The following is a 13,443-nucleotide window of genomic DNA, read 5'->3' on the forward strand; positions in this document are numbered from 1 at the left end:
GACGGGGTTTATTATGGTTTATCATGGATGTGGGTTTCTGTGTCTCGTCAAACCGGGCGTGTAAATATTATGATAGGGAGTAAAATGTGTCAGGTCAAAAGGTAAGCTAAAAAAAATGTGTGGACCGTTTACATTTAAAATAAAAATATAAACGAAGATTAAGAATATAACATAATAAATTTACATTTTTATAAACCAAATCTGGATGCAGCAAACAATGATCAATATTTTGCAAAATAATAATAAAAATAGCAAAACAAATTCAGTTTTGTCCCATGTCAGTCTTCCAGTATCAGGCAGCTGTACAAGATGGCCATATATTTGTAATAAAAAAGGAATATATATATATATATATATATAACAAAAATTACAAAAACAAAATAAATTTGGATTAAAAAACTTATAGGCAAACAAAAAAATATACCTATATTATATTATATTTTAAAATCTATTTAGAACATTTCAATGTAACAAATAGTCAACATTTTGTAATATAATATAATGTAATGCTATGCAATGTAATATAATATAATAATTTTAAAAAAATAATGATTTTTAAAACTGATGAATTTATGAATAAATAAGTAACATGTGTATGTAATTAAAATATATATATATATACAGTCATGGCTAAAATATCGCCACTCTTGGTAAATATGATCAAAGAAGGCTGTGAAAATTAATCTGCATTGTTAATCCTTTTGGTCTTTTATTTAAAAAAAATCACAAAAATCTAACCTTTCATTGGATATCATTATGAAATAAATAAAAGAATAATAAAAAAAAAACAAATATATATATATATATATATATATATATATATATATATATATATATATTTGTTTTTTTTATATGTGAATATAGCAAAAAAAAAATCACCATTTTCTAAAAAAAAAAAAAATTAAAAAAATGTTTTCATGCAAAAAGAGTGAATCTCTCAATCACAAGCAGCTGTATAAGACAGCCACTCTTTAAATAGATGGTCACATGACAAAAATGCTGCACAGTTTGCTAGATTAAAGGGATGACACATTTTACCCCACTTCTTTACATCAAAACAATAGACAAGGTTAAAGCAAGGGGAAAACAACGCAAACAAACAAACGCAAAGCCTTTAAAGAACCAAATGTACCATTCGTTGACTAAATATCATCACAAACAGCTGCGAACGAGTGAATATTTGCGGAGGAACGTCTTTGAACTAACCAAGCTAACCCAGACGCCACTACAAAACAACCCAGTCAAATAATAAGAAAAGCAAAAGCAGAAGTTAAGCAATCAAAACAAACCCTTTAATCCCAGACCTCTTCCAGAACAAAGATACAATCCTGAATCACGGATGGCCAGACGTTTACAAAACACACGATTTGCTTTTAAGTGTCCAGGGAGTAATAGCGGATAGTCAAAACATGTTTATATTATTAATCAATAATAGTTGAGCACACTTTGATTTCACAAACCAAAGCCTATTGTTCTCTGTTCACACTTCTAAGATTTCAAGGTTTTCCCGCTACATTTCTATGCTTAAATGCTTAAATGTTCCCCAACTACCGAGACAAAACACATGCGAGCCATAAACATGCTATTATCTTATTAGTGCAGATGCATTTCAAAGATTTCCATGTCTTCAAACCTTTTCAATAATTGTTCAAGTCTTCTTGTGAGGCCATGTTTGTGCTAAACTCAAAACAAATGGTTTCCCATCGGCTTATAAAAATTATATCCTTTAAAGTCGCCATAAAATTTTTATGCTAGTCTACTTCTAAACATTGACAAAATTAGCTTTTAGTAGAGGTTAAATTTACTATCTTTATAATGTTGATGGCTTATTCTGCAGCACGATGATTTTCGTCCAATCAGATTCTCTCTATACTGACAATGTACCGCCTTCAAGAACCTATGGAGCTCAAGGACCAAGCTTATAGACCTGCTTTACAGATCGTGATGACCGGTTTCCACAGTAATTAACATCATTAATCTAGCAGGTTTTTGTAATTTAGTGAAAAAGCTCCATGTACATTTAAAATATTATTCTTTGCTTTGCCTTGGTATGAAATGTGAATTTTTTTAATGTTTTTATTTTTGTATTTTAATTGTAAAAAAGTACATTTATAACGGTATACTTTGTGTGTCACTATCTTAGTATTATTTATTTTTTATTTTTTGTCTTTTTTAATATTTAATTTTTTTTTAAATGTAATTACATTTATTATATACTTTTTGTTTTATTACCTTGGTATTACATTTTTATTGTTAACATTTTTCTTTTTTTAAATAATGTACATTTATAATATTATGCTTTGTGTTTTATTATCTTTTATATATATATATTTTATTGTTTAAAACAACTTATGTGCATCAATAATATTATACTTTGTATTTTATTATCTTGGTATTTTATATCTAAAACAATTTTTTTTATTTGTATTTTTTATTTTAATTTAAAAAATGTATATACATAACGTTATACTTTGTGTTTTATTGCTTTATTTTTATAATTTAAATTTGTTTTTAAATACATTTATAACATTATTCTTTGTGTTTAATTACCTTGGGATTAAATAGAAAACTTGTTAACGCTGTTGTATGAGTGTTTGCATTTTAGCAGCCATATCACCCTGCAGCCCAAGACTGGTTGCCTACAGAAGCGAAGCAGGGTTGAGCCTGGTCAGTACCTGGATGGGAGACCTCCTGGGAAAACTAGGTTGCTGCTGGAAGAGGTGTTAGTGAGGCCAGCAGGGGGTGCTCACCCTGCAGTCTGTGTGGGTCCTAATGCCCCAGTGTAGTGACGGGGACACTATACTGTAAAAAGCACCGTCCTTCGGATGAGATGTTAAACCAAGGTCCTGACTCTCTGTGGTCATAAAAAATCCCAGGATGTCCTTCGAAAAAGAGTAGGGGTGTAACTCCCGGCATCCTGGCCAAATTTGCCCATTGGCCTCTGACCATCATGGCCTCCTAACCTTCCCCATATCTACTGATTGGCTTCATCACTGTCTCCTCTCCACCAGTAAGCTGGTGTGTGGTGGGCGTTCTGGCGCGCTATGGCTGCCGTCGCATCATCCAGGTGGGTGCTGCACACTGGTGGTGGACGAGGAGATACCCCCCTTACTATGTAAAGCGCATTGAGTGCCTAGAAAAGCACTATATAAATGTAACTAATTAATTTTCTTTCTTCTGACCAACGTAATCATTTTTTTTGTCCTCATAAGTCATAAACCCATAAATATCAATTATCATACAGAAATGTCTTGCATTTATTTATGTATTGCTATTGGAGCAAATGGAAACGCTTCTGCTTCTAAGAACCGGAAAAATGTGACATGGGTCCATTGACTATGTTAAAAAAGGTCCTTTACGTCCTATCAAAGCTTCCTGCATTAATGAATTCATAAGGGATTTTTGTGCACAAATAAATGCATGTGACAGTAATTATCATCAGGGAAATTTTAAGACAAAACATGATCCTCTTGTGAATCTTACCTTCTGAGTTGAGGGTGATGAGTGTTACATTGTTGGTATTCTGAGATAAAGGCTGGCCGCTGTTGGACACCGAGTCGCTCGTTTCAGAGCCGCTTTCCTGATCCTCCTGAACCTCTTCCTGGACCGGAACCTTCAGCACGATCGTCTTCTGTCTTCCTCGCCCAACAGTACTGCAGTGAAAACACAACACAAATGAGCCCGTGCAACAAATCCAGAGACTGTCTCCTGTATATATCTAAATACACCATACAAATATTTGTATTTCTTTTATGCACAAAAGCACAGTCTGTGGCACTCACTTGCTGAGCAGGTTCTCTAAAGAGTCCGAGGCATGCGGTGAAGTCTCCTCCCGCGTCTTCGGCCGGTCTCCACTCATTATAACGTTTGTCTGAGGAACAACACTGACAGCAAACACTCACTGTTACTGTCTCAGTGTCAATATCACAGCTGGTTCTCAAATGGTGGGTCGCAACACAAAAAAAGCCTGTTCTAATAATAATAAATAGGGATGCTCAATAACCACAGCTCTAATATGTATTAAATATTTAATTGTGCAGATAATTTACTCTGTTTGTACATTTAGATTACCTTTATCATCATCCAACACTCAAAGTCAAGCTTACAAAAACACAATAAAAATACTACTAATGATAATAACGTAGTAACACTGTTAAATGCAAATCTCAAAATAATGATTGTTACAATTCCTAAATTCATTTTTTATTTATTTAGGGTATTTAATTTTAATACCAGCCAGCTTTTGAGTGTCCAGCATAACAAGAAAGAAATTATCAGCTTTTTTTTATCAGTTTCAGACTAAACATCTAATAATACATAATAAAATTACATAATAAAATGCACCATGTAACTGTGTATAGTTAAGAAAAAATGTATTTGCTTTGATAAGGAGAAGAAAACTTCCCATAACTTTTGTTGCTGATGTTAAAGGCATGTATTACAGATATGTGTTTGTCCTGTGCATTGCATTTTGTTTCGTTTTCTCCCTTTAACCAAACTTCTTTATGTCTGTCAGAAAAAAAAGTACTTTTACTCAAGTATGTTTTTGGCCAGATACTTGTACTTTTAATTTTAAGAGTATCTTTATTTTCACTTGAGTAAAATTTTTGAGTACTTTTTACACCTCTGATTTTAAGCCACCACAAGACATTTTTATACAAAATATATATTTAATCATAAAACAAATTATGAAAATTAAAAATATTTACTAAATGTTTATCAAAAAATATTTTAGGCCATAATATCAACAAATACGCCCCAAAATATATATGTATTGATTAATTGTTAATATTGATTATTGTATTAATATTTATTGATATTAACAATTAATTAATACGCCCAAAATACATATGTATTGATTAATTATTAATATCGATCAATACAATGATTTTTTAGTTTTGTTTATTTAATTTTTGTTTAATTAATTTTAACAGTCTAGGTCCTGAAGCAGATGAGAAGCACAGCTAAATAAAACATGTGCTCTTGTTTTAGATGGTGTTGGTGGCTCATGGGAAGTCTATGCAGTCATGCAGATCTACAAATAAAGACCAACTGGACATGATTTTCCACTTTTTCAAAGACAATTGACCATAAAGTGATTTCATCAGTATGTAAAATCAATCTCAAGATGCTGCTCTGTGCGATCAGGTTTGAATTAAAGGTGAAGCATCTTCAATAAAAGAAAAAACAAGTCCACGCGCTGTTGTATAAAACATCCAGCCATCATCTGTGGTCCCCTTACCAGCGTACTTTGTCGCAGGTCTGAGTGGCTCCGAAAGGGGACCCTGACACCATGGGGACCTGGATGGTCGACTGGTTTTTCCCCATCACTGTGTCCAGCTTCTCGACTAAACCTCGACAGGTGGCTTCAAGAACCTGCAGCTTGGCGTCCATGCTGTCCAGCCGCTGGCAGATAGCCTGACTGATGGACAGCAGCATCGACTGTTAGAGAAACACACAAATAAAACAGGATCATAGCCAACGTCCATTATATTCTGTGCCAGATTTACTGATCATCTCTAATCACCTTAATAGATGTTTCTTGGCTAATGTCCAGTCTTGCTCGTTTCCTGCCTGGTTGATCAGCGTCTTCATGATTCTCCAGGACATCTAGTTTAATTTTAAAAAAAAGAAGCACTGTAGAAAACCACAAACACTAGCTGCAGTTTTTTATTGATTCAGAGGACTCACCTGTTTGATGTCCTTCATGATTCAAATCTGCCACTGCGATCTGGACTATCTCCACCAAATCTTGCTCGGACATCATTCAAACCTGCGTTTCAGAAAGATAATCGATAAATCATCCATAAATAAGTCCGGGCTGCTTGTGTCATATCAATCAGGGTTATTACTGTCAACTAAAACTAAAACCATTAAAAAAAAAAAAAAATGAATTAACTTATTTTATTTCTGGTAGTTGCCAAAGCAACATTTCTCATTTTCATTTAGTTTAAATAATTAAAACTAAAGCTGAAATAAAAATGAAAAAAAAACGATATAATTCTATCTGTATAAATAAATAAAAATGACAAAAACAGAACAAAATGACTAAAACTTCACCTAAAATTAAAATGAAATCAGAAAATACAAAAACAAAAGAATTTAATAAATATATAAAGTAATAATCTCTCAATGATACTAAATTAACAATGTTATTTGAATTATTTGCTCTTTTTTCCCCTCGTTATCTTGGGAAGGATTAGCAATTTTCATTCATTTCCTTCATTTTCATGGAAAGTCATTTTCCTTCATTTTCATGTTTTTAATATTGTAATATTTATATTATAAGCTACCACAAGGTAAGTGTGTGATTTTTTACATGCAGGCACCGTTGTATCCTTGCCAACAAAACTGCCTAAACGGCAGCTGAGAGCCCCTGAAGGGAGGATGCGGTACTGAAGGTGACCCTACACTTGTTTTGTCCATTACTACACTATTCCTCTCACAAATAAAATGAATGGCAATTTTTTGAAGAGACACTGGAAAAAAATTATAATACATATTTAATTGAAATAAATAACTCAAAGTAATAAATAGACTATTTAAGAATAAGTATTATTGATTAAATTATCATCATTAATTAATTAAATTTCATAAATTAGTGCCTGGTACACATTCGGTTTCATAATGGAATTTAAAAAAAAATTAATTATTGGATTTTTTGTTTTGGAAAAAAAAGGGCTTTATGCTCACCAATGTTGCATTTATTTAATCCTCAATTTGAATAGATGTTAAAATTTTGTGATGGCAAAAATAATTTTCAGCAGCCAACAAGAGACTTCTTTAAAAATATTAATAAAATGTAATTATTCCAAACTTTTGACCAGTAGTGTGTGAGTAAATATCTTATATTTATTTATTTGCATATGATAATGATCCCCAGATTCCCATTCTTCAACAGTCTCTACAGCAGTAACTGAACCATACAAAATAATACCGTGGTAATATTTTAATGATATCAAAGGATAAATGTGTGCACCAGGGAATTGTCCAAAACACAAGATTACAATCTTAACAAAGTAATATTTACACAGTTCCCCAAGTTATGGAAACAAATAGTCCACAGTATAATACCACAGTACATGCTCTAAAACATACCCATACCGCGGTAACGTTACTTTTAAGAAGTGCATGTATGTTTCTAACAGTAAATATGAGAGTGCTAGGTTACAAGACTTAATTTCGTTCAACTCTACTAAGCATTTAATGTTTGGACAAACCAAAAACACCGACGCTTCCCGGTTTCAAAAAACACAAAACACTCTTTAAACGTCGCCAATCTTGTAAGAGTTTAATAATGAACCAGTGCTTGAGTCCAGCTAGCCTACTCATGTAGCCTGTTAGCTAGCGCCTGCTAACCAACAGCTCAAACAGCAGCAGGGGAATACAATAGGCCTCATTTGTGTCCTTCATGACACAGTTGAGACGAAAACAGCAGGATAATGTGTATTTCTTTAATGCACAGCGCCATATTTCTGCAGCGCGCGGAGAGCAGGAGGCGTCGCGTGTCAGAAGGGTTTATATTACCGTTTGAATGATGAATTCTCGTGTTGTTTTGGTAGGATTCCGATAATGGCGTCCTTCCTCGCGAGAGAAAGCCTGAGCATTGAACGCCGCGCGCCGCTCTCACTGCGCATGCGCACACAGGGGCAGCGTTCAGTCCTACAGTCGTTCCAAGAGTGTTCTCAAATTTGAGCTTTTTTTGTAGGTTCACAAGTGCTTGCTTCAAAATTAGGTTAATGTTCTGAGAGAAAACCGCATTATCGATATGTGTCGTTACTTTTTGCTCATGCACAACGCAAATACCCGTTTTTATTCATAACACATGCACATGCATGTTCATTCATCCATAACAGTATCTTGCCGTCTTTACTTTCATTCAAATCACATCTATCCATCTAATCTATTCTTAATTATCACTCACCTTTGTACATGAGGGTCTAGATTACTGACAAAATTAAGTTTCTTCAGATGCATGTAAATTTAAAGGAATAATTCACCCAAAAATGTGCTGAAAATGTACTCATCCAAAGATGTAGATGAGTTTGTTTCATCTGAGAAATGTAGCATTGCATCACTTGCTCACCAATGGATGCTCTGCAGTGAATGGGTGCCGTCAGAATGAGAGACCAAACAGCTGATAAAAACATTATAATAATCCACAAGTAACCCAAACCACAACAAAAATGTTGGTAAGGTTTTTTAAATTAATTTGTTGCTTCTGGTCCTCTATCGATAACATTGATGTCTCCTGTGAAAAAGTTATCTTGTGTGAAATACCTTTATTATGGATTTGTTTCTTACAAACATGCTGTTTTTTTTTTACTTCACAAAACATTAATTGATGGACTGGAGTGGTGTGGATTAGTTGTGGATGATTTTATGAGCTGTGATTCTGACGGCACCCATTCACTGCAGAGGATCCATTGGTGAACAACTGATGCAATGCTACATTTCTCAGATGAAGAACCAAACTCATCTACATTCTGGATGAGGGTGAGTACATTTTCAGCACATTTAATTTTTTCTACTCCTTTAGATAATAAAAAACAATATATGAAATAATAACAAAATGAAGTTGTACTGAAAACATGTATCTTTATTGTTGATAAATTATATCATTTGAAGAGCTTTTGGTCTGGGTCGAGCTGGACAACAAGAAACTCTTCCACTGGAGCTGTTGATCCAGATTTCCAACAGCTGTTTCTGCAAGTGTACACAAGAACTGTTCCGAACTCCAGCGAAATGTCTGAGAAAACAAAACAAATCTTATATTATAAACATTAAAAGAAATATAACAAGGAAGATATAATATGCAGCCAGCCATTCATTATCACAAAATATATCCTGACACGATGCAGGATCAGAGGGTTATTTTGAGATAAATATTAATAATTGTACATTGCACAATATTTTACAACTGCTTACCGTAATAAATCAATAAATGGACATAAAATATTGCTTTTAGTTCCAATTCTTACCACATTGTTATGTGAAAATAAATTTGTATTAAATAAATAAATAATTGGTATTACGTCAATTTTAGAACATCTGTACTTACCTGAATTTGTGTCTGCACTACTGAGCAAACCGACCAAAGCTGGCATGAGCTGGAATTCGAAAACTCTCGGGCTGCTGCAGTGAGCGCAGCACGGCACCGTCTGACTAACACTGGAAGGAGGCTCTGTTATAAATAGAGGTGATCCGGCCCAACTGTATCTATAAGGTGAGAGGTAACACATTAGATTGAAACAGGAGTAAATAATGAAATGAGTGGGTGAATAATACAACAAACGGTTTATGATGATGTTTCGGGATGGACCTTCCTGCTTACTTTTTAGTAAAAATCATACATTAAATCATACAAATTCATATGAAATCACCACCTCACACCTCGTGTTTGACAGCTGCACTTGCACCTGACGCTTTACTTTTAAAAAACGCATCTCTAGACCTTGCGTCAATCCACTGCCCTGCATCTGGCGTTTTTAAATGCAAACGTGTTCGGTGAACATAAGAATCGAACATAAATGATAAATAACTGACGATTCGTTAAAGGAGATGGTGAACTGTTTGAGTAATTAATTAACAGAGGTAGTTTGATTCAAAAAGCTGACTTGACTTTAAGGTGGTTTTGTGAATCTTTTTAACTGACTCCTTTAAAGTCATTTGTTGGCGAATCAGACAACTCAGCTTGTGTCGTGTTCATTGCTGCAGTAGTGAACTCTGGTGTTATTTTAGTATCACTGATATACTATTGTGTTTTTGCTATTATTTTAAACTAGACTTTTCATTAGTGCTGTCAAATCGTGATTAATAAAAGTTTTTGTTTACATAATATATGTATGTGTACTGTGTATATTTATTATGCATATATAAATGCACACACATGCATGTATATATTTTGAAAACATTTACATATAAATATTTATATTTGAATAATTAAATTGAATAATATCATATATAAATATATAAACATAACATATTTTTCTTAAATATATACATGCTGTGTATTATATATATATATATATATATATATATATATATATATATATATATATATATATATATATATATATATATATATATATATATATATATATATATAATAATATATACACAGCACACACATATATTATGTAAACAAAAACTTTTATTTTGGATGCGATTAATCGTTTGACAGCACTACTTTTCATATGTTTTGATACTAATTTTAGTTAAAAAAAAAATTGTTAAATCTTTACTGTATGGTTTTGTCATTTCTACTAGTTTTTTTTTTTATGTTGCTCTGGCAACTAGTTGGAATACATTTAAAAAAATAATATATTTTATTTCAGCTAATGAAAATATTTCAAATAATGAGAATTTTTTATGGTTTTAGTTTTAATTAACAATAATAACATTGCAAAAGCATGCATACTAACAAGATTAATTCTAATGAAAATGCATATAAACGCACAAAATTATTATTTTTTTAAATATTTTTGCAAATTCAATCACCGTAACACTTGTTCGGGACAAAGAGAGATTTTCTTCATGAAACTAGTAAACACTTCATCTCCATGCTTGGCCTCCTGAGCTTCCCCACAACTGAAAAAAAAGTATAGAAACTGAGGCGTTACATGACTAACAATTTACACACGCATTTATCATTCATCAGTGATTCACTGAAAAGACCTGTAGTCTCTGTAGTAGAATCAATCCCCACCTCTGAATCTCCCTGACAATCACTCCCTCCCTCTTCTCATACTCTCCAAACAGTTCGTTTTCATGATCCGTATCATGAAATCCATCCAAGTCTGTTTCCTCCATAACGCTTATGTAGACCGGCTGGAAAACGGGCACATCGGTGGGCTGGAGGACACTTTGATGATCTCCATCAATGCACAGCTCCTGAAGCCTGCTGCTGATATCTGTGCTGTCATTTGGCATTTGTCCGCCGCTTTTTGCCACTTGCTCTTCATCGTCCATCCCCCAATCATCAGCTTCATCACAGCAGTCTGTTCTGGACATCGCAGATTCTGTACATGCTGTGGTTTTGTTGTATTGTCTTGATGTGATGTAATCATCCAAGCACTGAGAGCGCAGGACAATCCAGCTAGGTATATATATATATACAGGCGACATGGTCAGATTGTCCGAAAATGAAAGGTTTTAAGGAATAGTTATGGAAGCAGAACACATTTGATATATAAATAATGCATTGATCTAAAATGACAAGCTGTACCTCTCTGATTTTCCATAGCACTGTGGATTGGTGCAGGCGAATACATTGATGTTTCTGTGGTAAGGAGACGCCGCAAGAGGGCAGTAGACCTGCACCACATGGGACAGGCCTCTCTGACACAGAGCGCATGAGGGGTACTGGAGAGTGATTACTGGAAGCAGGTCCTGTAATGATGAAAACTCTGTAAGTTGTAATAAAATAAATGAACGTAATAAATAATAGCAGTTTTCATTTGTAATGCCTTTCTCATACTCAAAGTGCTACAACATGTTTCATAATACAAAATACATAGTGTATAGACACAACAATACAGAATTAAACTTTTTTACTAAAAAAGGTAATTTTCAGTTAATTCATAATTATTTTAGATACTATGCATACCTATTGTGGCTAATTTTATTAATACGACATTTTTGACATTTTTTGTCAGTCAATGTGCCTCAATGTGGTGATTAAAACTGCCAATTAGTTTTCATCTTAATTGTGCATTCTTTGTCAAATCGACAGTGGTCTATATTCAATAGACAATCAGAAATGATTTGTGTTTGATGCAAAACATTTTAACGGTAATGTACCTGTAAGATTGGTTTAAATGATAACAAACGTCATTCAGGTAAATTAAATATATATATTGTTTGAACAACATGTAAATATGATTTTATGTCATGTCTATATTGAATACGAATTTTAATTGTGATCTGTTTAGCTAATAGGATATCATTTATTTTAAATAATAGCCTTCCAGGTTTAAACATCTAAACCATTCAAATATAATAGGCCTCATTTATTTTAGATGCTGTACACAAATATTTTATTAAATGCACATTCTGCATTACTTTCACATATCATATCTTGTTATATTTCCCAAATCTATAAATAAGAAAAATACCCCAGAAACTATTATTTTAGCCATGTATTATATTCAAAATGAAAATAGCACAGAATGCTTTGCATTGCTGTAATTTGATATTATATATTACACTAATACTTATTGAGAAATGCATAAACTTTTTTTTAATTGTTTACCATAATTGACAAATTAATTGATAGTTATTTATATTTCCATTGCATATTTGTGTCCTCGTGCAATTTTGAGAGAGAAAAAAATGAATCGCGAGAATGGAATAAATCAAACTAACTCAAAGTTCAAAAGAACCGAGCCAGCCAGGAGTCGAACCTAGAATCTTCTGATCCGTAGTCAGACGCGTTATCCATTGCGCCACTGGCCCGATGGAGCATCACGCTAACATACGGGTTCTCTGACTTAGCGACTACATGATTTAAACAAACAACTACAATTATTTTATTACAACAGTGCAAACATGTCAAATAACGTGGTTGTAAAATACATCATACATAAATTAAAGTCGTTTGTAATAACATAAATTAATCTTACATGTGCGAGTTAGTATGTTTAGCCCCCAAGTTAGCTAACTAGCTAGCGATAGCCTACTTTTAAACACTTTTAGAAATCTTTTAACGTTCACTGATGCAAATCTGATTTAATTCCGCGTGCTTGTCAAAAACACTGAATGTCTACATTTATTAACTACAATATAATCAAGTAGCTGTCAAGCTAGCTTACTTCAGTTAGCATGACACAAACGTTATATGTACAAATTACGTTTCCTTTACCGGTTTATCTCCAATTTTGTTCGAGCAATAAGGCGTGTTTTTCTTCTTGTCAATAACTCCATCACTTATTCCTATGAGGACTGTCTCGTGTATAGATGTTGCCATGATTATTAATAAGCAGAAATCTCCAGTCCATGTGATTCTCTGAACATGTGGAAAGTGAAGTGAAGTTAAAACGTCCAGATACTGGTTTATAATTTATATTAATTCAGGATGATATGCGTTAAATGTGAAATATTTCCGAATTATTATGTACGTAACGTTAAGCTTGATTTAAATTATTACAAAGGACATTTGAGTCTGGTACATAAACGTCATACATTGTTTTACTAAGTGTAAATATTAACGTATGTCATTTATATGTTAAATCAAAATATTAGTTTTGGTCAAAAAAAAAAAGGTTTTGTTAATAAGGTCGTATTTTAATTAAGACTCGCATCGGGCCAGTGGCGCAATGGATAACGCGTCTGACTACGGATCAGAAGATTCTAGGTTCGACTCCTGGCTGGCTCGGTTCTTTTGAACTTAGATTCGTTAGCCTATATTTTACAGCCACTGAAAAAAATACTCGTAATATTCAC

General features: G+C 33.2%; 2 protein-coding genes across 5 annotated transcripts in view; both read right to left on the reverse strand.

The window, feature by feature from the left end:
- The window catches only part of LOC306866451 (protein BANP-like), a 37,969-nt gene extending 30,341 nt beyond the window's left edge, over positions 1 to 7,628 (reverse strand). For 3 of the 4 annotated variants that reach the window (XM_079411676.1, XM_079411673.1, XM_079411675.1), the window contains exons 1-6: positions 7,528 to 7,608; positions 5,692 to 5,773; positions 5,528 to 5,610; positions 5,243 to 5,442; positions 3,783 to 3,884; positions 3,484 to 3,653 (exon numbers count right to left, since the gene is read on the reverse strand). In XM_079411676.1, coding sequence (XP_079267802.1) covers positions 3,484 to 3,653; positions 3,783 to 3,884; positions 5,243 to 5,442; positions 5,528 to 5,610; positions 5,692 to 5,767 — 631 coding nt within the window. In that variant the 5' untranslated portion in view covers positions 5,768 to 5,773; positions 7,528 to 7,608. Of the gene's footprint in view, positions 1 to 3,483; positions 3,654 to 3,782; positions 3,885 to 5,242; positions 5,443 to 5,527; positions 5,611 to 5,691; positions 5,774 to 7,527 lie in introns of all 4 variants that reach the window. The other variant, XM_079411674.1, reaches the window with a different exon arrangement.
- A 952-nt stretch (positions 7,629 to 8,580) lies between these two features.
- On the reverse strand, positions 8,581 to 13,337 carry LOC306866535 (programmed cell death protein 2-like). The gene is made up of 6 exons (XM_079411792.1): positions 12,863 to 13,337; positions 11,228 to 11,391; positions 10,709 to 11,098; positions 10,501 to 10,590; positions 9,062 to 9,219; positions 8,581 to 8,749 (listed from the first exon to the last, which is right to left on the reverse strand). The coding sequence occupies exons 1-6, from the start codon at positions 12,965 to 12,967 to the stop codon at positions 8,619 to 8,621; spliced, it is 1,038 nt and encodes a 345-aa protein (XP_079267918.1). The 5' UTR covers positions 12,968 to 13,337; the 3' UTR covers positions 8,581 to 8,618.
- Positions 13,338 to 13,443: the final 106 nt, after the last annotated feature.

This window comes from Barbus barbus (genome assembly GCF_936440315.1).
Source record: "Barbus barbus genome assembly, chromosome: 48".
Taxonomy (NCBI): Eukaryota; Metazoa; Chordata; class Actinopteri; order Cypriniformes; family Cyprinidae; genus Barbus; species Barbus barbus.

Coding starts and splice junctions, on each gene's coding strand:
- LOC306866535 (XM_079411792.1), bottom strand. CDS start 12,967: ATGGCAACATCTATACACGAGACAGTCCTCATAGGAATAAGTGATGGA. Junction 11,099..11,227: donor TGCTATGGAAAATCAGAGAG/GTACAGCTTGTC, acceptor ATATATACCTAG/CTGGATTGTCCTGCGCTCTC. Junction 10,591..10,708: donor ATTGTCAGGGAGATTCAGAG/GTGGGGATTGAT, acceptor CTTTTTTTTCAG/TTGTGGGGAAGCTCAGGAGG.